The sequence below is a fragment of the Coturnix japonica genome, unplaced genomic scaffold, assembly GCF_054131305.1.
Source record: "Coturnix japonica strain WE unplaced genomic scaffold, WE-NBRP24 Scf094, whole genome shotgun sequence".
Lineage (NCBI taxonomy): Eukaryota > Metazoa > Chordata > Aves > Galliformes > Phasianidae > Coturnix > Coturnix japonica.
Genome location: NW_028188997.1, coordinates 193,997 through 215,336, shown reverse-complemented (window position 1 = coordinate 215,336; position 21,340 = coordinate 193,997). Strand labels below are relative to the sequence as shown.

Here is a 21,340-nt window from a genome sequence, read left to right as displayed (position 1 = left end):
GGGGGGGCCGAGGGGCTGCAGGAACAGGCAGCGGCCGTGGGGCAGCCCCACACACAGCTGGGGGGGCGATAGGGGGTCTATGGGGGCTATAGGGTCTATGGGGGCTATGGGGCTGGGGGGGGTTATGGGGTCTATGGGGCTGCGGGGGGGGCGGCGGAGCCACAGGCGGAGGGGGGAGATGGGCAGCAACCTGGGGGGGGAAAAGGAGATGGTTATGGGGGGTCTATGGGGTATATGGGGTCTATGGGGTATATGGGGTCTATGGGGCTGGGGGGGTCTATGGGGTCTATGGGGCTGGGGGGGTCTATGGGGGTCTATGGGGGTCTATGGGGTTGGGGGTCTATGGGGTCATGGGGCTGAAAGGGTTTATGGGGCTGGGGGGTCTACGGGGGTCTATGGGGCTGGGGGGGGTCTATGGGGTCTATGGGGTCTATGGGGCTGGGGGGGTCTATGGGGTCTATGGGGCTGGGGGGTCTATGGGGTCTATGGGGGTCTATGGGGTCAATGGGGGTCTATGGGGGTCTATGGGGTCTATGGGGCTGAGGGGGTCAATAGGGCTGGGGGGGGTCTATGGGGGTCTATGGGGTCTATGGGGCTGGGCGGGCTATGGGGTCTATGGGGTATGTGGGGTCTATGGGGTCTATGGGGTCTATAGGGCTGGGGGGTCTATAGGGGTCTGTGGGGTCTATGGGGTATATGGGGATGTGGGGGTCTGTGGGGTCTATGGGGCTGGGGGGGGTCCATGGGGTCTATGGGGTCTATGGGGCTGGGGGGTCTATGGGGTCTATGGGGTCTATGGGGCTGGGGGGTTCTATGGGGGTCTATGGGGCTGAGGGGGTCAATAGGGCTGGGGGGGTCTATGGGGTCTATGGGGCTGGGGGGGTCTATGGGGGTCTATGGGGGTCTATGGGGGCTATGGGGTCTATGGGGTATATGGGTGTCTATGGGGCTGCGGGGGGGGCGGCGGAGCCACAGGCGGAGGGGGGAGATGGGCAGCAACCTGGGGGGAGAAAAGGAGATAGTTATGGGGGGTCTATGGGGTCTATGGGGTATATGGGGTCTATGGGGTCTATGGGGTCTATGGGGTCTATGGGGCTGGGGGGTCTATAGGGGTCTGTGGGGATCTATGGTGTCTATGGGGTCTATGGGGCTGGGGTGGTTATATGGGGGTCTATGGGGTCTATGGGGCTGAGGGGGTCAATAGGGCTGGGGGGGGGTCTATGGGGTCTATGGGGCTGGGGGAGGTTTATGGAGGTCTATGGGGGTCTATGGGGCAGGGGGGTCTATGGGGGTCTATGGGGCTGGGGGGGTTATATGGGGGTCTATGGGGTCTATGGGGCTGGGGGGGGTCTATGGGGGCTATAGGGTCTATGGGGGCTATGGGGTCTATGGGGCTGCGGGGGGGGCGGCGGAGCCACAGGCGGAGGGGGGAGATGGGCAGCAACCTGGGGGGGGAAAAGGGAGATGGTTATGGGGGGTCTATGGGGTCTATGGGGTCTATGGGGCTGGGGGGTCTATGGGGCTGGGGGGTCTATGGGGTCTATGGGGTCTATGGGGTCTATGGGGCTGGGGGGTCTATGGGGTCTATGGGGTCTATGGGGTCTATGGGGCTGGGGGGTCTATGGGGTCTATGGGGTCTATGGGGTCTATGGGGCTGGGGGGTCTATGGGGTCTATGGGGTCTATGGGGTCTATGGGGCTGGGGGGTCTATGGGGTCTATGGGGTCTATGGGGGTCTATGGGGTCTATGGGGGTCTATGGGGGTCTATGGGGTCTATGGGGCTGGGGGGTCTATGGGGTCTATGGGGTCTATGGGGCTGGGGGGTCTATGGGGCAGATGTGGGGCTGGGGGGTATATGGGTGTCTATGGGGAAGGGGGGGTCTATGGGGTGGGGGGGCTCTATGGGGGTATATGGGGCTGGGGGGTCTATGGGGTCTATGGGGTCTATGGGGTCTATGGGGCTGGGGGGGTCTATGGGGTCTATGGGGTCTATGGGGGTCTATGGGGCTGGGAGGGGTTTATGGGGGTCTATGGGGTCTATGGGGTATGTGGGGTCTATGGGGTCTATGGGGTCTATAGGGCTGGGGGGTCTATAGGGGTCTGTGGGGTCTATGGGTTATATGGGGTATGGGGTCTATGGGGTATATGGGATCTATGGGGCTGAGGGGGTCTATGGGGCTGGGGGGATCTATGGGGCTGGGGGGGTCTATGGGGAGGATGTGGGGCTGGGGGGTATATGGGGGCTATAGGGCGGGGGGGGGCTATGGGGTCTATGGGGCTGAGGGGGTCTATGGGGCTGGGGGTGTCTATGAGGGTCTATGGGGGTCTATGAGGCTGGGGGGGTCTATGGGGCAGATGTGGGGCTGGGAGGGGTCTATGGGGGTCTATGGGGCTGGGGGGTCTATGGGGTGTCTATGGGGGTCTATGGGGTCTATGGGGCTGGGGGGGTCTATGGGGGTCTATGGGGATCTATGGTGTCTATGGGGTCTATGGGGCTGGGGTGGTTATATGGGTGTCTATGGGGTCTATGGGGTATGTGGGGTCTATGGGGTCTATGGGGTCTATTGGGTCTATAGGGTCTATGGGGTCTATGGGGTCTATGGGGTCTATGGGGCTGGGGGCTCTATGGGGTCTATGGGGTCTATGGGGCTGGGGGGTCTATGGGGTCTATGGGGTCTATGGGGCTGGGGGGTCTATGGGGTCTATGGGGTCTATGGGGCTGGGGGGTCTATGGGGGTCTATGGGGTCTATGGGGCTGGGGGGGGTCTATGGGGGTCTATGGGGATCTATGGTGTCTATGGGGTCTATGGGGCTGGGGTGGTTATATGGGGGTCTATGGGGTCTATGGGGTATGTGGGGTCTATGGGGTCTATGGGGTCTATGGGGCTGGGGGGGTCTATGGGGTCTATGGGGTCTATGGGGCTGGGGGGTCTATGGGGCAGATGTGGGGCTGGGGGGTATATGGGTGTCTATGGGGAAGGGGGGGTCTATGGGGGTCTATAGGGTCTATGGGGGCTATGGGGTCTATGGGGCTGGGCGGGCTATGGGGTCTATGGGGTATGTGGGGTCTATGGGGTCTATAGGGGTCTGTGGGGTCTATGGGGTATATGGGGTATGGGGTCTATGGGGTCTATAGGGGTCTGTGGGGTCTATGGGGTATATGGGGTATGGGGTCTATGGGGTATATGGGGTCTATGGGGTCTATGGGGTCTATGGGGTCTATGGGGCTGAGGGGGTCTATGGGGCTGGGGGGATCTATGGGGCTGGGGGGGTCTATGGGGAGGATGTGGGGCTGGAGGGTATATGGGGGCTATAGGGCGGGGGGGGGCTATGGGGGCTATGGGGTCTATGGGGTCTATGGGGTCTATGGGGCTGGGGGGTCTATAGGGTCTATGGGGTCTATGGGGATGTGGGGGGTCTATGGGGCTGGGGGGGTCTGTGGGGTCTATGGGGCTGGGGGATTCTATGGGGGTCTATGGGGCTGGGGGGGTCTATGAGGGTCTATGGGGGTCTATGGGGCAGGGGGGTCTATGGGGGTCTATGGGGGTCTATAGGGTCTATGGGGTCTATGGGGTCTATGGGGCTGGGGGTCTATGGGGTCAATGGGGTCTATGGGGTCTATGGGGTCTATGGGGCTGGGGGGTCTATGGGGGTCTATGGGGCTGGGGGGGGTCTATGGGGCAGATGTGGGGCTGGGGGGGTTGAGGGTCTCTATGGGTCTCTATGGGTCTGTATGGGGTCCCTATGTGTCTCTATGGGTCTCTATGGGTCTCTATGGGTCCCTATGGGTCCCTATGGGGTCTCTATGTATCTCTATGGTTCCTCATGTATCTCAATGTATCTCTATGGTACTGACGCGATGAGCCGCACTCTGCCGTTAGGGCGCCCCCTGCCGTTGGCCGCCAGCAGCAGCAGGTCGGGGCCCTTTGGGTCTCTATGGGTCTCTATGGGTCTCCATGGGTCCCTATGGGGTCCCTATGTATCCCTATGGGGTCCCTATGGGTCTCTATGGGTCCCTATGGATCTCTATGGGGTCTCTATAGGTCCCTATGGGTCTCTATTGGTCTCTATGGGTCCCTATGTGTCCCTATGGATCCCTATGGGGTCTCTATGGGTCTCTATGTGTCCCTATGGGTCCCTATGTGTCTCTATGGGGTCTCTATGGGTCCCTATGGGTCCCTATGGGTCTCTATGGGTCCCTATGTATCTCTATGAGTCCCTATGGGTCTCTATGGGTCTCTATGGGTCCCTATGGATCCCTATGGATCCCTATGAGTCCATATGGGTCTCTATGGGTCCCTATGGGTCTCTATGGGTCTCTATGGGTCCCTATGTATCCCTATGGGGTCTCTATGGGTCTCTATGGGGTCTCTACGGGTCCCTATGGGTCTCTATGGGTCCCTATGGGGTCCCTATGTGTCTCTATGGTCTCTATGTGTCCCTATGGGTTTCTATGGGTCTCTATGTGTCCCTATGGGACTCTATGGGGTCCCTATGTATCCCTATGGGTCCCCATGTATCCCTATGTATCCCCATGTAACTCTATGGTTCCCCATGTATCTCTATGGTACTGACGCGATGAGCCGCACTCTGCCGTTAGGACGCCCCCTGCCGTTGGCCGCCAGCAGCAGCAGTTCGGGGCCCTTTGGGTCTCTATAGGTCTATGGGTCCCTATGGGTCCCTATGGGTCTCTATGGGTCCCTATGGGTCCCTATGGGTCTCTATGGGTCCCTATGGGTCTCTATGGGTCCCTATGGGTCCCTATGGGTCTCTATGGGTCTCTATGGGTCCCTATGGGTCCCTATGGGTCTCTATGGGTCCCTATGGGTCCCTATGGGTCCCTATGGGTCTCTATGGGTCGCAATGTGTCTCTATGGGGTCCCTATGGGTCTCTATGTGTCCCTGTGGGTCCCTATGGGTGTCTGTGTGTCCCTATGGGTCTCTATGGGTCTCTATGGGTCTCTATGGGTCCCTATTTGTCTCTATGGGTCGCAATGTGTCTCTATGGGGTCCCTATGGGTCTCTATGTGTCCCTGTGGGTCCCTATGGGTGTCTGTGTGTCCCTATGGGTCTCTATGGGTCTCTATGTGTCCCTATGAATCCCTATGGGTCTCTATGGGGTCTCTATGGGTCTCTATGTGTCTCTATGTGTCCCTATAGGTCCCTATGGGTCTCTATGGGTCCATATGGGTCTCTATGGGTCTCTATGGGGTCCCTATGGGTCTCTATGGGTCTCTATGGGTCCTTATGGGGTCTCTATGGGTCCTTATGGGGTCTCTATGGGTCCCTATAGGTCCCTATGTATCCCTATGGATCTCTATGTATCTCTATGTATCCCCATGTAACTCTATGGTTCCCCATGTATCTCTATGGTACTGACGCGATGAGCCGCACTCTGCCGTTAGGGCGCCCCCTGCCGTTGGCCGCCAGCAGCAGCAGTTCGGGACCCTATGGGGTCTCTATGGGGTCTATGGGGTCTATGGGTCCCTATGGGACTCTATGGGTCTCTATGTGTCTCTATGGGTCTCTATGGGTCCCTATGGGTCTCTATGCTTCCTTATGGGTCCCTATGGGATCTCTATGGGGTCTCTATGGGTCTCTATGGGTCCCTATAGGGCAATTATAGGTCCCTATGTGTCCCTATGGGTCTCTATGGGTCTCTATGGGTCCCTATGGGGTCTCTCTGGGGTCTCTACGGGTCCCTATGTATCCCTGTGGGGTCTCTATGTGTCCCTATGGGTCCCTATGGGTCCCTATGGGTCTCTATGTGTCCCTATGGGTCTCTATGGGGTCCCTATGGGTCTCTATGTGTCCCTATGGGTCCCTATGGGTCCCTATGGGTCTCTATGGGTCCCTATGGGTCTCTATGGGTCCCTATGTATCTCTATGAGTCCCTATGGGTCTCTATGGGTCTCTATGGGTCCCTATGGGGTCCCTATGGGGTCTCTATGGATCTCTATGTGTCCCTATGGGTCTCAATGTATCGCAATGGGTCTCAATGTATCCCTATGGGGCTCAATGCATTCCTATGTAACTCTATGGTTCCCCATGTATCTCTATGGTACTGACGCGATGAGCCGCACTCTGCCGTTAGGGCGCCCCCTGCCGTTGGCCGCCAGCAGCAGCAGTTCCGGTCGGCCGCCATCTTGGTTCCGGGACGCTGCACCGACAGCAACGAACGACACGGGGTCACCGCTACGGGTCACCTGGGGGGGTCAAAGGTCACATGGGGGTCACATAGGGGTCACTTGGGGGTTAGAGGTCACATGGGGTCAGGGGGTCACATAGGGTTGGGGGCGTCACACAGGGTCTGGTACCGGTCTATGGGGGTCTGTGGGGTTTCTATGGGGTTCTATTGGGCTCTATGGGGTCTATGGGGCTCTATGGGACAGTTATGGGGCTCTATGGGGCTCTATGGGTCCCTATGTGGCTCTATGGGGTTCTATGGGGCGCTATGGGGTTCTATGGGTTTCTATGGGTCCCTATGGGGTTCTATTGGGCTCTATGGGGTCTATGGGGCTCTATGGGTCCCTATGGGGCTCTATGGAGCTCTATGGGGCTCTATGGGGCTCTATGGAGCTCTATGGGGGTCCATGGGACTCTATGGGTCCCTATGGGGCTCTATGGGGTCTATGGGGTCTATGGGGCTCTATGGGACTCTATGGGTCCCTATGGTGTTCTATGGGGCGCTATGGGGCTCAATGGGGTTCTATGGGGCTCTATGGGGCTGTATGGGGTTCTATGGGGTTCTATGGGGTTTCTATGGGGTTCTATGGGGTTTCTATGGGGTTCTATGGGGCGTTATGGGGTCTATGGGACTCTATGGGGTCTATGGGGCTCTATGGGGTCTATGGTGCTCTATGGGTCTCTATGGGGCGCTATGGGTCTCTATGGGGCGCTATGGGTCTCTATGAGTCCCTATGGTGTTCTATGGGGTGCTATGGGGCTCAATGGGGTCTATGGGGCTCTATGGGGTCTATGGGGATCTATGGGGCTCTATAGAGCTCTATGGGGTCTATGGGGATCTATGGGGTTATATGGGGCTCTATGGGATCTATGGGGCTCTATGGGTCCCTATGGGTTTCTATGGGTCCCTATGGGGTTCTATGGGGCTCTATGGGGTTTCCATGGAGTTCTATGGTTCTCTATGTGTCTCTATGGGGTTCTATAGGGCTCTATGGGGTCTATGGGTCTCTATGGAGCTCTATGGAGCTCTATGGGGTCTATGGGGATCTATGGGGTTATATGTGGCTCTATGGGGTCTATGGGTCTCTATGGAGCTCTGTGGGGCTCTATGGGGCTCTATGGGGCAGTTAAGGCGTTCTGTGGGGCTGCTATGGGGCTCTATATGGTGCTATGGGTCTCTATGGGGCAGTTATGGGTCTCTATGGGTCCCTATGGGTCCCTATGTGCCCCTATGTGTCTCTATGGGTCCCTATGGGTCTCTATGGGTCTCTATATGTCCCTATGGGTCTCTATGGGTCCCTATGTGTCCCTATGGGTCTCTATGTGTCTCTATGGGTCTCTATGGGGTCCCTATGTGTCTCTATGGGTCCCTATGGGTCTCTATGTGTCCCTATGGGTCCCTATGGGTCTCTATGGGTCCCTATGGGTCCCTATGTGTCCCTATGGGTCTCTATGGGGTCCCTATGTGTCTCTATGGGTCCCTATGGGTCTCTATGGGTCCCTATGTGTCCCTATGGATCTCCATGGGTCCCTATGGGTCACTATGTGTCTCTATGGGTCTCTATGTGTCCCTATGGGTCTCTATGGGTCCCTATGGGCCCCTATGGATCTCCATGGGTCTCTATGGGGTCCCTATGTGTCCCTATGGGTCCCTATGTATCTCTATGTGTCCCTATGTTCCCCTATGTGGCTGCACTGCTCTGTCCGTAAGGCCCCCATGCGCTGCCCGCCTCTCGCCTGCATGAACTCGCCCTCGATGACGGCGCAGCCGCTGAGCGCTCCGTACTCCCCGCTCTGCAGGCACTGACGAAGCCGCCCCATTTGGGGTCCTCGGGGTCCTTCACCGCGTCAAAATGGCGCCGGGCGGACGGCCAAGATGGCGGCCGGGACAGGGTGAGGCGGTTAGACACGCCCCCTCCAATCTCTGACCAATAGTAGCGCGGTGTGACTCTTAGTCCCGCCCTTTGACCAATGGCAGCGCGGCGTGAGTCTTAGTCCCGCCCCCTGACCAATGGCAGCACAGCACCTTTTACAGACAGTCCCATCGTCCAATAGAGTCGCCGAGCTGATCTTAGCCCCGCCCTCTCCGTGACAATCTCGCCCTCCCATTGGCCGATCGTTGGCCCCGCCCCCTTCCCAGAGTGCCCCGCGGTGCCAAGATGGCGGCGCTGCTGATGGCGGCGCTGTTGGTGGCGGCGGCGGCGGCCGCGGGGGGGGCGGGGCCCTGCAGGGGGGGAGGAGGAATCAGGGTATGAATATTCATGAGGGGGGCGGGGCTAAGGGGGAGGTATGGGGGGTAATGGGGGCTATGGGGGTAATGGGAGTTAATAGGGTTTAATGGGGGTTAATGGGGGTTATGGGGTTTAATGGGGGCTATGGGGGTAATGGGGGTTAATGGGGTTTAATGGGGGCTATGGGGGCTATGGGGGTAATGGGGGCTATGGGGTCTATAGGGGTATTGGGGTTTAATGGGGTTTAATGGGGTTTAATGGGGGCTATGGGGTTAATGGGGGCTATGGGGGGTAATGGGGGCTATGGGGGGTAATGGGGTTTAATGGGGGCTATGAGGGTAATGGGGTTTAATGGGGTTTAATGGGGTTTAATGGGGCTATGGGGGTAATGGGGTCTATGGGGTGAATGGGGGCTATGGGGTTAATGGGGGCTATGGGGTCTATAGGGGTATTGGGGTTTAATGGGGGTTAATGGGGTTTAATGGGGGCTATGAGGCTTAATGGGGGCTATGGGGTTAATGGGGGCTATGGGGTCTATAGGGGTATTGGGGTTTAATGGGGGCTATGGGGGTAATGGGGGCTATGGGGTCTATAGGGGTATTGGGGTTTAATGGGGGTTAATGGGGTTTAATGGGGGCTATGGGGTTAATGGGGGCTATGGGGGTAATGGGGGTTAATGGGGTTTAATGGGGGCTATGGGGGTAATGGGGGCTATGGGGCTAATGGGGGCTATGGGGTCTATAGGGGTATTGGGGTTTAATGGGGGTTAATGGGGTTTAATGGGGGTTAATGGGGTTTAATGGGGGCTATGGGGTCTATGGGGTCTATGGGGTTTAATGGGGGTAATGGGGTTTAATGGGGTTTAATGGGGGCTATGGGGGTAATGGGGGTTAATGGGGTCTATGGGGGTAATGGGGGCTATGGGAGTAATGGGGTTTAGTGGGGGTTAATGGGGGCTATGGGGGTAATGGGGGCTATGGGAGTAATGGGGTTTTGTGGGGGTTAATGGGGGCTATGGGGGTAATGGGGGCTATGGGGGTAATGGGGTTTAATGGGGGTTAATAGGGTTTAATGGGGGTAATGGGGGCTATGGGGGGTAATGGGGGCTATGGGGGTAATGGGGGTTAATAGGGTTAATAGGGTTTAATGGGGGCTATGGGGGTAATGGGGGCTATGGGGCTATGGGGGTATTGGGGTTTAATGGGGGTTAATGGGGGTTAATGGGGTTTAATGGGGGCTATGGGGGTAATGGGGTCTATGGGGTTAATGGGGGCTATGGGGGTAATGGGGTCTATGGGGGTAATGGGGTTTAATGGGGGTTAATAGGGTTTAATGGGGGCTATGGGGGTAATGGGGGCTATGGGGCTAATGGGGGCTATGGGGTCTATGGGGGTAATGGGGGTTAATGGGGTCTATGGGGTTAATGGGGGCTATGGGGTCTGTGGGGTTAATGGGGGCTATGGGGGTAATTGGGGTTTAATGGGGGTTAATGGGGTTTAATGGGGGCTAAGAGGTCTATGGGGTTAATGGGGGTAATGGGGTTTAATGAGGCTTAATGGGGGTTAATAGGGCCTATGGGGTCTATGGGGGTAGTGGGGGGAATGGGGGGAATGGGGGCTATGGGGGTAATGCGGTTTAATGGGGGTAATGGGGGCTATGGGGTCTATGGGGTTTAATGGGGGTAATGGGGTTTAATGGGGTTTAATGAGGGCTATGGGGTCTATGGGGGTATTGGGGTTAATGGGGGTAATGGAGGCTATGGGGGTTAATGGGGTTTAATGGGGGCTATGGGGGTAATGGGGGTTTATAGGGTTTAATGGGGTCTATGGGGGTAATGCGGGATATGGGAGTAATGGGGTGGTAATGGGGGTATTGGGGTTTAATGGGGTTTAATGGGGGCTATGGGGGTAATGGGGGTTAATGGGGTCTATGGGGGTAATGGGGGCTATGGGGTTTAATGGGGGTTAATGGGGGTAATGGGGGCTATGGGGTTTAATGGGGGTTAATGGGGTTTAATGGGGGTACTGGGGTCTATGGGGTTAATGGGGGCTATGGGGGCTATGGGATTAATTGGGGTAATGGGGTTTAATGAGGGTTAATGGGGGTTAATGGGGTCTATGGGGTCTATAGGGGTATTGGGGTTTAATGGGGGTTAATGGGGCCTATGGGGGTAATGGGGTTTAATGGGGGCTATGGGGTCTATGGGGTTAATGGGGGCTATGGGGGTAATGGGTTTTAATGGGGGTTAATGGGGGTAATGGGGGCTCTGGGGTTTAATGGGGGTTAATGGGGTTTAATGGGGGCTATGGGGTCTATGGGTGTATTGGGGTTAATGGGGGTAATGGGGGCTATGGGGTCTATGGGGGTAATGGGGTTTAATGGGGGCTATGGGGGTAATGGGGTTTAATGGGGGCTATGGGGGTAATGCGGGCTATGGGAGTAATGGGGGGTAATGGGGTCTATGGGGGTAATGGGGGCTATGGGGGTAATGGGGTCTATGGGGGTTAATGGTGGTTATGGGAGTAATGGGGGGTAATGGGGTCTATGGGGGTAATGGGGGCTATGGGGTAATGGGGGCTATGGGGGTAATTGGGGGTTAATGGGGTCTATGGGGATAATGGGGGCTATGGGAGTAATGGGGGGTAATGGGGGCTATGGGGGTAATGGGGGCTATGGGAGTAATGGGGGGTAATGGGGTCTATGGGGGTAATGGGGTCTATGGGGGTAATGGGGGCTATGGGGTAATGGGGGTTAATAGGGTTTAATGGGGTCTATGGGGGTAATGCGGGCTATGGGGTAATGGGGGTTAATAGGGTTTAATGGGGTCTATGGGGGTAATGCGGGCTATGGGAGTAATGGGGTGGTAATGGGGGTATTGGGGTTTAATGGGGGTTAATGGGGTCTATGGGGGTAATGGGGGCTATGGGGGTAATGGGGGCTATGGGGTAATGGGGGTTAATGGGGTCTATGGGGGTAATGGGGGCTATGGGAGTAATGGGGGGTAATGGGGTCTATGGGGGTAATGGGGTCTATGGGGGTAACGGGGGTTATGGGAGTAATGGGGGGTAATGGGGTCTATGGGGGTAATGGGGGCTATGGGGGTAATGGGGTTTAATGGGGGTTAATGGGGGTAATGGGGGTAATGGGGGCTATGGGGGGTAATGGGGGCTATGGGGGTAATGGGGGTTAATAGGGTTAATAGGGTTTAATGGGGGCTATGGGGGTAGTGGGGGCTATGGGGGTAATGGGGTTTAATGGGGTCTATGTGGTCTATGGTGTCTATGGGGTTATTACCCCATTGCCCCCATCCCCTCAGGCCGCTGACAGCCGTGGTGACGCTGAGGGCTGCACCATGACAGTGACATTAGAGCACAGCATGGACAGCTGTGAGTTAATACCCCCTTTATTACCCCCACTTATTAATTACCCCCCCCTTATTACCCCCCCTTAGTGATGCCCCCCCCCCCATATAACCCATAGAGACCCATAGAGACCCCATAGAGACCCATAGGGACACATAGAGACCCATAGAGACCCATAGGGACCCCATAGAGACCCATAGAGACCCATAGGGACCCATAGAGACCCATAGCGGCCCATAGGGACACATAGAGAAATATCGGGACCCCATAGAGACCCATAGGCAACCATGGAGACCCATAGGGACCCATAGAGACCCATAGAGACACATAGAGACCCATAGAGCCCCATAGGGACCCATAGAGACCCCATAGAGACCCATAGGGACCCATAGAGACACATAGAGACCCATAGGGACCCATAGAGACCCATAGAGACCCATAGGGACCCATAGCGACCCATAGGGACCCATAGTGATACACTGAGACCCATAGAGACCCATAGGGACCCATAGGGACCCATAGGGACCCATAGAGACCCATAGGGAACCATAGAGACCCATAGAGACCCATAGGGAACCATAGAGAAATATCGGGACCCCATAGAGACCCATAGGGAACCATAGGGACCCATAGAGACCCATAGGGACCAATAGAGCCCCATAGAGCCCCATAGGGACCTGTAGAGACCCCATAGAGACCCATAGGGACCCATAGAGACACATAGAGACCCATAGGGACCCATAGAGACCCATAGAGACCCATAGGGACCCATAGCGACCCATAGGGACCCATAGTGATACACTGAGACCCATAGAGACCCATAGGGACCCATAGAGACCCATAGGGACCCATAACGATACACTGAGACCCATAGAGACCATTATTGGTCACCCCCATATTGATGCCCCCCCATATTGATGCCCCTCCCCCCCCACATAACCCCCTATTACCCCCATATTGATGCCCCCCCATATTGATGCCCCCCCATATTGATGATCCCCCCCCATATAACCCCCTATTACCCCCATATTAATGACCCCCCCATATTGATGCCCCCCCCCCCATAAAACCCCCTATTACCCCCATATTGATGCCCCCCCCATATAACCCATAGAGACCCATAGCGACCCATAGGGACCCCATAGAGACCCATAGGGAACCATAGAGACCCATAGGGACCCATAGAGACCCATACGGAACCATAGTGACCCATAGGGACCCATAGGGACCCATAGAGACCCATAGGGACCCATAGGGACACATAGAGACCCATAGAGACCCATAGAGATCCATATGGACCCATAGTGACCCATAGTGACCCGTAGAACCCATAGGGACCCATAGGGACCCATAGAGACCCATAGGGACCCATAGGGATACACTGAGACCCATAGGGACCATTATTGGTCACCCCATATTGATGCCCCCCCCCATATTCCCCCCCCAGCCCCCCATGGTTTCCATAGAGGGACCCATAGAGACCCATAGGGACCCTATAGAGACCCATAGGGACCCATAGAGACCCATAGAGACCCATAGAGACCCATAGGGACCCATAGTGACTCATAGGGACCCATAGAGACCCATAGGGACCCCATAGAGACCCATGGGGACCCATAGAGACCCATAGGGACCCATAGCGACACATAGGGACCCATAGCGACCCATAGGGACCCATAGCGATACACTGAAACCCATAGAGACCATTATTGTTCCCCCCCATATTGATGCCCCCCCCCAATATTATTCCCCCCCCAGCCCCCCATGGTTTCCATAGAGGGACCCATAGGGACCAATAGGGACCCATAGAGACCCTTAGGGACCCATAGAGGCCCATAGAGACCCATAGGGACCCATAGGGACCCATAGAGACCCATAGGGACCCATAGAGACCCATAGGGACCAATAGAGACCCATAGGGACCCATAGAGACCCATAGGGACCTATAGAGACCCATAGGGACCCATAGAGACCCATAGGGACCTATAGAGACCCATAGAGACCCATAGGGACCCATAGAGACCCATAGAGACCAATAGAGACCCATAGGGACCCATAGAGACCCATAGAGACCCATAGGGACCCATAGAGACCCATAGAGACCCATAGAGACCCGTAGACACCCATAGGGACCCATAGAGACCCATAGAGACCCATAGTGACCCATAGGGACCCATAGAGACTCATAGGGACCCATAGGGACCCATAGGGACACATAGAGACCCATAGAGACCCATAGAGACCCATAGGGACCCATAGAGACACATAGGAACCCATACAGACCCATAGGGACCCATAGGGACACATAGAGACCCATAGACACCCATAGGGACCATTATTGTTCCCCCCCATATTGATGCCCCCCCCCCCCGATATTATTGCCCCCCCAGCCCCCCATGGTTTCCATAGACGCGGCTCCATCAGCTGGAGCGCGGGGGGGGGGGACGTGAGCGTCACCCAGCAGCCAATCAGCGAGCAGCAACGGCGCCAGCTCCGGGTAATGGGGGGTAATGGGGTTATAGGGGATATAGGGGTAATGGGGGCTATGGGGTAATGGGGGTTATAGGGGGATATGGGGGATATGGGGGTAATGGGGGGATATGGGGGATATGGGGTAATGGGGGGATATGGGGGATATGGGGTAATGGGGGGATATGGGGGATATGGGGTAATGGGGGGATATGGGGGATATGGGGTAATGGGGGGATATGGGGGATATGGGGGATATGGGGTAATGGGGGATATGGGGTGAATGGGGGGATATGGGGTAATGGGGGTTATGGGGGGATATGGGGGATATGGGGGATATGGGGGGATATGGGGGATATGGGGTAATGGGGGATATGGGGGCATATGGGGGATTATAGGGGGGTATGGGGGGGATATGGGGGGATGTGGGGGAAGATGGGGGGATATGGGGGGATATAGGGGGGTATGGGGGGGATATGGGGGGATATGGGGTAATGGGGGGATATGGGGGGATATGGGGGGTATGGGGGATATGGGGTAATGGGGGCTATGGGGGGCTATGGGGAATATGGGGGATATGGGGTAATAGGGGGATATGGGGGGATATGGGGGGTATGGGGTAATGGGGGGATATGGGGTAATGGGGGGATATAGGGGATATGGGGTAATGGGGGGATATGGGGGATATGGGGGGATATGGGGGATATGGGGTAATGGGGGGATATGGGGGGATATGGGGGTTATAGGGGATATGGGGGGATATGGGGGATATGGGATAATGGGGGGATATGGGGGATATGGGGGATATGGGGGTAATGGGGGGATATGGGGGATATGGGGGATATGGGGGGATATGGGGTAATGGGGGGATATGGGGGATATGGGGGAAATGGGGTAATGGGGGGATATGGGGGATATGGGGGGATATGGGGTAATGGGGGGATATGGGGGTAATGGGGTAATGGGGGGATACGGGGGTAATGGGGGGATATGGGGGATATGGGGGATATGGGGGGATATGGGGGATATGGGGTAATGGGGGGATATGGGGGGATATGGGGGATATGGGGTAATGGGGGGATATGGGGGATATGGGGGTAATGGGGGGATATGGGGGATATGGGGGGATATGGGGGATATGGGGGATATGGGGGGATTTGGGGGATATGGGGGATATGGGGGGATATGGGGGATATGGGGGGATATGGGGTAATGGGTGGATATGGGGGGATATGGGGTAATGGGGTATATGGGATAATAGGGGGATATGGGGGGATATGGGGTAATGGGGTATATGGGATAATAGGAGGATATGGGGGGATATGGGGTATATGGGGTAATGGGGGTTATAGGGGATATGGGGTAATGGGGTTATAGGGGATATAGGGTTATAGGGTTATAGGGGTAATGGGGGCTATAGCGGGATATGGGGGATATGGGGTATGGGGGATTGGGGGGTATGGGGGTAATGGCGGGATATGGGGGATATGGGGTAATGGGGGGATATGGGGGATATGGGGGGATATGGGGTAATGGGGGGATATGGGGGATATGGGGGATATGGGGGATATGGGGTAATGGGGGATATGGGGGATATGGGGGATATGGGGGGATATGGGGTAATGGGGGGATATGGGGGATATGGGGGGGATATGGGGGATATGGGAGGATATGGGGGATATGGGGGTAATGGGGGGATATGGGGGGATTGGGGGATATGGGGGATATGGGGGGATATGGGGGATATGGGGTATATGGGGTAATGGGGGGATATGGGGGATATGGGGGGATATGGGGGATATGGGGGGATATGGGGGGATATGGGGTAATGGGGGGATATGGGGGGATATGGGGGATATGGGGTAATGGGGGGATATGGGGGATATGGGGGATATGGGGGGATATGGGGGATATGGGGTAATGGGGGGATATGGGGGTAATGGGGGATATGAGGGATATGGGGTAATGGGGGGATATGGGGGGATATGGGGGATATGGGGGATATGGGGGGATATGGGGGATATGGGGGATATGGGGTAATGGGGGATATGGGGGATATGGGGGGATATGGGGGATATGGGGGATATGGGGGATATGGGGGATATGGGGGATATGGGGTAATGGGGGATATGGGGGATATGGGGGGATATGGGGGATATGGGGGATATGGGGGATATGGGGGGATATGGGGGATATAGGGGATATGGGGGATATGGGGGGATATGGGGGATATGGGGGATATGGGGGGATATGGGGGATATGGGGGGATATGGGGGATATGGGGGATATGGGGGGATATGGGGGATATGGGGGATATGGGAGATATGGGGGATATGGGGGGATATGGGGGATATGGGGGATATGGGGGGATATGGGGTAATGGGGGGATATGGGGGATATGGGGGTATGGGGGATATGGGGGTAATGGGGGGATATGGGGGGATATGGGGTAATGGGGGGATATGGGGGATATGGGGGGATATCGGGGATATGGGGGATATGGGGGGATATGGGGGATATGGGGTAATGGGGGGATATGGGGGATATGGGGTAATGGGGGATATGGGGGATATGGGGGATATGGGGGGATATGGGGTAATGGGGGGATATGGGGGATATGGGGTAATGGGGGATGTGGGGGATATGGGGGATATGGGGTAATGGGGGCTATGGGGGGCTATGGGGAATATGGGGGGATATGGGGTACATGGGGGGATATGGGGGATATGGGGGGATATGGGGGATATGGGGTAATGGGGGGATATGGGGGATATGGGGGATATGGGGGGATATGGGGGATATGGGGTAATGGGGGGATATGGGGGGATATGGGGGATATGGGGTAATGGGGGGATATGGGGGATATGGGGGGATATGGGGGATATGGGGTAATGGGGGATATGGGGTAATGGGGGGATATGGGGGATATGGGGGGATATGGGGGATATGGGGTAATGGGGGATATGGGGTAATGGGGGGATATGGGGGATATGGGGGATATGGGGGGATATGGGGGATATGGGGTAATGGGGGGATATGGGGGATATGGGGGATATGGGGGGATATGGGGGGATATGGGGGATATGGGGGATATGGGGGTTATAGGGGATATGGGGGATATGGGGGGATATGGGGGATATGGGGGATATGGGGGAATATGGGGGATATGGGGGGATATGGGGTAATGGGGGATATGGGGGGATATGGGGGATATGGGGGGATATGGGGGATATGGGGGGATATGGGGTAATGGGGGATATGGGGGGATATGGGGGATATGGGGGGATATGGGGGATATGGGGGGATATGGGGGGATATGGGGTAATGGGGGGATATGGGGGATATGGGGTAATGGGGTTATAGGGGGATATGGGGGATATGGGGGGATATGGGGGATATGGGGGATATGGGGGGATATGGGGTAATGGGGGGATATGGGGGATATGGGGTGGATATGGGGGGATATGGGGCATATGGGGGGATATGGGGGTAATGGGGGGATATGGGGGATATGGGGTAATGGGGGGATATGGGGGATATGGGGTAATGGGGGGATATGGGGGATATGGGGGGATATGGGGTATATGGGGGGATATGGGGGATATGGGGTAATGGGGGGATATGGGGGATATGGGGTAATGGGGGGATATGGGGGATATGGGGGGATATGAGGGATATGGGGGGATATGGGGGATATGGGGATATGGGGGGATATGGGGGTTATAGGGGATATGGGGGATATGGGGGGATATGAGGGATATGGGGGGATATGGGGGATATGGGGGATATGGGGTAATGGGGGATATGGGGGGATTTGGGGGATATGGGGGATATGGGGTAATGGGGGATATGGGGGATATGGGGGGATATGGGGGATATGGGGGATATGGGGGATATGGGGGGATATGGGGGATATGGGGGATATGGGGGTAATGGAGGATATGGGGGTAATGGGGGGATATGGGGGATATGGGGGTATGGGGGATATGGGGTAATGGGGGATATGTGGGATATGGGGTAATGGGGGGATATGGGGTAATGGGGGGATATGGGGGATATGGGGGGATATGGGGTAATGGGGGGATATGGGGAATATGGGGGATATGGGGGGATATGGGGGATATGGGGTAATGGGGGGATATGGGGTAATGGGGGGATATGGGGGTGAATGGGGGTAATGGGGGGATATGGGGGATATGGGGTAATGGGGTAATGGGGGGATATGGGGGATATGGGGGAATATGGGGGATATGGGGGATATGGGGGATATGGGGTAATGGGGGATATGGGGGTATGGGGTAATGGGGGGATATGGGGGATATGGGGGGATATGGGGGTTATAGGGGATATGGGTGCTATGGGGGATATAGGGGTAATGGGGGGATATGGGGGATATGGGGGATATGGGGTAATGGGGGGATATGGGGGATATGGGGGATATGGGGGGATATGGGGGATATGGGGGGATATGGGGGATATGGGGTAATGGGGGGATATGGGGGATATGGGGTAATGGGGGGATATGGGGGATATGGGGTAATGGGGGATATGGGGGATATGGGGGGATATGGGGGATATGGGGTAATGGGGGGATATGGGGGATATGGGGTAATGGGGGGATATGGGGGGATATGGGGGATATGGGGGATATGGGGTAATGGGGGGATATGGGGGGATATGGGGGATATGGGGGATATGGGGTAATGGGGGGATATGGGGTAATGGGGGGATATGGGGTAATGGGGGGATATGGGGGATATGGGGGGATATGGGGTAATGGGGGGATATAGGGGGATATGGGGGAAATGGGGTAATGGGGGATATGGGGATATGGGGGATATGGGGGGATATGGGGTAATGGGGGGATATGGGGGTAATGGGGTAATGGGGGGATACGGGGGTAATGGGGGGATATGGGGGATATGGGGGATATGGGGGGATATGGGGTAATGGGGGGATATGGGGGATATGGGGGGATATGGGGGATATGGGGTAATGGGGGGATATGGGGAATATGGGGTAATGGGGGATATGGGGGATATGGGGTAATGGGGGTTATGGGGGATATGGGGTAATGGGGGGATATGGGGGATATGGGGGGCTATGGGGTAATGGGGGTTATAGGGGGATATGGGGGATATGGGGGGTAATGGGGGGATATGGGGGATATGGGGTAATGGGGGGATATGGGGGATATGGGGGGATATGGGGGATATGGGGGGATATGGGGGATATGGGGGATATGGGGGATATGGGGTAATGGGGGGATATGGGGGATATGGGGGTAATGGGGGATATGGGGGATATGGGGGTTATAGGGGATATGGGGGTTATGGGGTGCTATGGGGGATATAGGGGTAATGGGGGGATATGGGGGATATGGGGTAATGGGGGATATGGGATAATAGGGGGATATGGGGGGATATGGGGTAATGGGGGGATATGGGGTAATGGGGGATATGGGGTAATGGGGGATATGGGGTGATATGGGGGGATATCCTTATGGGGTTGTTATGGGGCTGTTATGGGGCTGTTATGGGGCAGTTATGGGCCCATCCTTATGGGGTTGTTATGGGGCTGTTATGGGGCAGTTATGGGTCCATCCTTATGGGGTTGTTATGGGGCAGTTATGGGTCCATCCTTATGGGGCTGTTATGGGGCTGTTATGGGGCAGTTATGGGTCCATCCTTATGGGGCTGTTATGGGGCAGTTATGGGGCAGTTATGGGTCCATCCTTATGGGGTTGTTATGGGGCAGTTATGGGTCCATCCTTATGGGGTTGTTATGGGGCAGTTATGGGTCCATCCTTATGGGGTTGTTATGGGGCAGTTATGGGTCCATCCTTATGGGGTTGTTATGGGGCAGTTATGGGTCCATCCTTATGGGGTTGTTATGGGGCAGTTATGGGGCAGTTATGGGTCCATCCTTATGGGGTTGTTATGGGGCTGTTATGGGGCAGTTATGGGTCCATCCTTATGGGGTTGTTATGGGGCAGTTATGGGTCCATCCTTATGGGGTTGTTATGGGGCAGTTATGGGGCAGTTATGGGTCCATCCTTATGGGGTTGTTATGGGGCTGTTATGGGGCAGTTATGGGTCCATCCTTATGGGGCTGTTATGGGGCAGTTATGGGTCCATCCTAATGGGGTTGTTATGGGGTTGTTATGGGGCAGTTATGGGTCCATCCTTATGGGGTTGTTATGGGGCTGTTATGGGGCAGTTATGGGTCCATCCTTATGGGGTTGTTATGGGGCAGTTATGGGTCCATCCTTATGGGGTTGTTATGGGGCAGTTATGGGTCCATCCTTATGGGGCTGTTATGGGGCAGTTATGGGTCCATCCTTATGGGGTTGTTATGGGGCTGTTATGGTGCAGTTATGGGTCCATCCTTATGGGGTTGTTATGGGGCTGTTATGGGGCAGTTATGGGTCCATCCTTATGGGGCTGTTATGGGGCAGTTATGGGTCCATCCTAATGGGGTTGTTATGGGGTTGTTATGGGGCAGTTATGGGTCCATCCTTATGGGGCTGTTATGGGGCAGTTATGGGTCCATCCTTATGGGGTTGTTATGGGGCAGTTATGGGTCCATCCTTATGGGGTTGTTATGGGGCAGTTATGGGTCCATCCTTATGGGGCTGTTATGGGGCAGTTATGGGTCCATCCTTATGGGGCTGTTATGGGGCAGTTATGGGTCCATCCTTATGGGGTTGTTATGGGGCAGTTATGGGTCCATCCTTATGGGGTTGTTATGGGGTTGTTATGGGGCAGTTATGGGGCAGTTATGGGTCCATCCTTATGGGGCTGTTATGGGGCAGTTATGGGTCCATCCTTATGGGGTTGTTATGGGGCAGTTATGGGGCAGTTATGGGTCCATCTTTATGGGGTTGTTATGGGGCTGTTATGGGGCTGCTATGGGGCTGTACTTATGGGGCGGTGCTATAGGCCCTGGCTGCGCAGGACGGGCTCTATAGGGTCCGTGTGTCCAGTGGGGCCGGATTCGTCTCGTCCTTCGTCAGAGCGGTCAGTGACCCCATAGATCCCATAGATCCCATAGGGACCCCATAGATCCCATAGATCCCATTGAGACCCCATA

The 21,340-nt window shown here is 56.0% G+C and overlaps 1 protein-coding gene and 1 long non-coding RNA gene across 4 annotated transcripts; both read left to right on the top strand.

Annotated features, from left to right (window-relative positions):
- The first annotated feature begins 3,713 nt into the window (after window positions 1-3,713).
- LOC146751358 (uncharacterized) lies at window positions 3,714-7,931 on the top strand. Its single transcript, XM_085534667.1, has 8 exons — window positions 3,714-3,799; window positions 4,217-4,346; window positions 4,660-4,840; window positions 5,468-5,552; window positions 5,770-5,860; window positions 5,892-5,929; window positions 7,573-7,632; window positions 7,898-7,931. The coding sequence occupies exons 1-8, from the start codon at window positions 3,714-3,716 to the stop codon at window positions 7,929-7,931; spliced, it is 705 nt and encodes a 234-aa protein (XP_085390793.1).
- A 7-nt stretch (window positions 7,932-7,938) lies between these two features.
- LOC146751357 (uncharacterized) lies at window positions 7,939-21,340 on the top strand. Of its 3 annotated transcripts, none has more exons than XR_014941641.1 (4): window positions 7,939-8,079; window positions 11,734-11,803; window positions 14,170-14,276; window positions 21,190-21,340. It is a non-coding gene; the product is annotated as an uncharacterized LOC146751357 (long non-coding RNA). The 3 variants fall into 3 exon arrangements; XR_014941640.1 differs by lacking the exon at window positions 7,939-8,079 and adding an exon at window positions 8,325-8,371; XR_014941639.1 differs by lacking the exon at window positions 7,939-8,079 and adding an exon at window positions 8,325-8,435.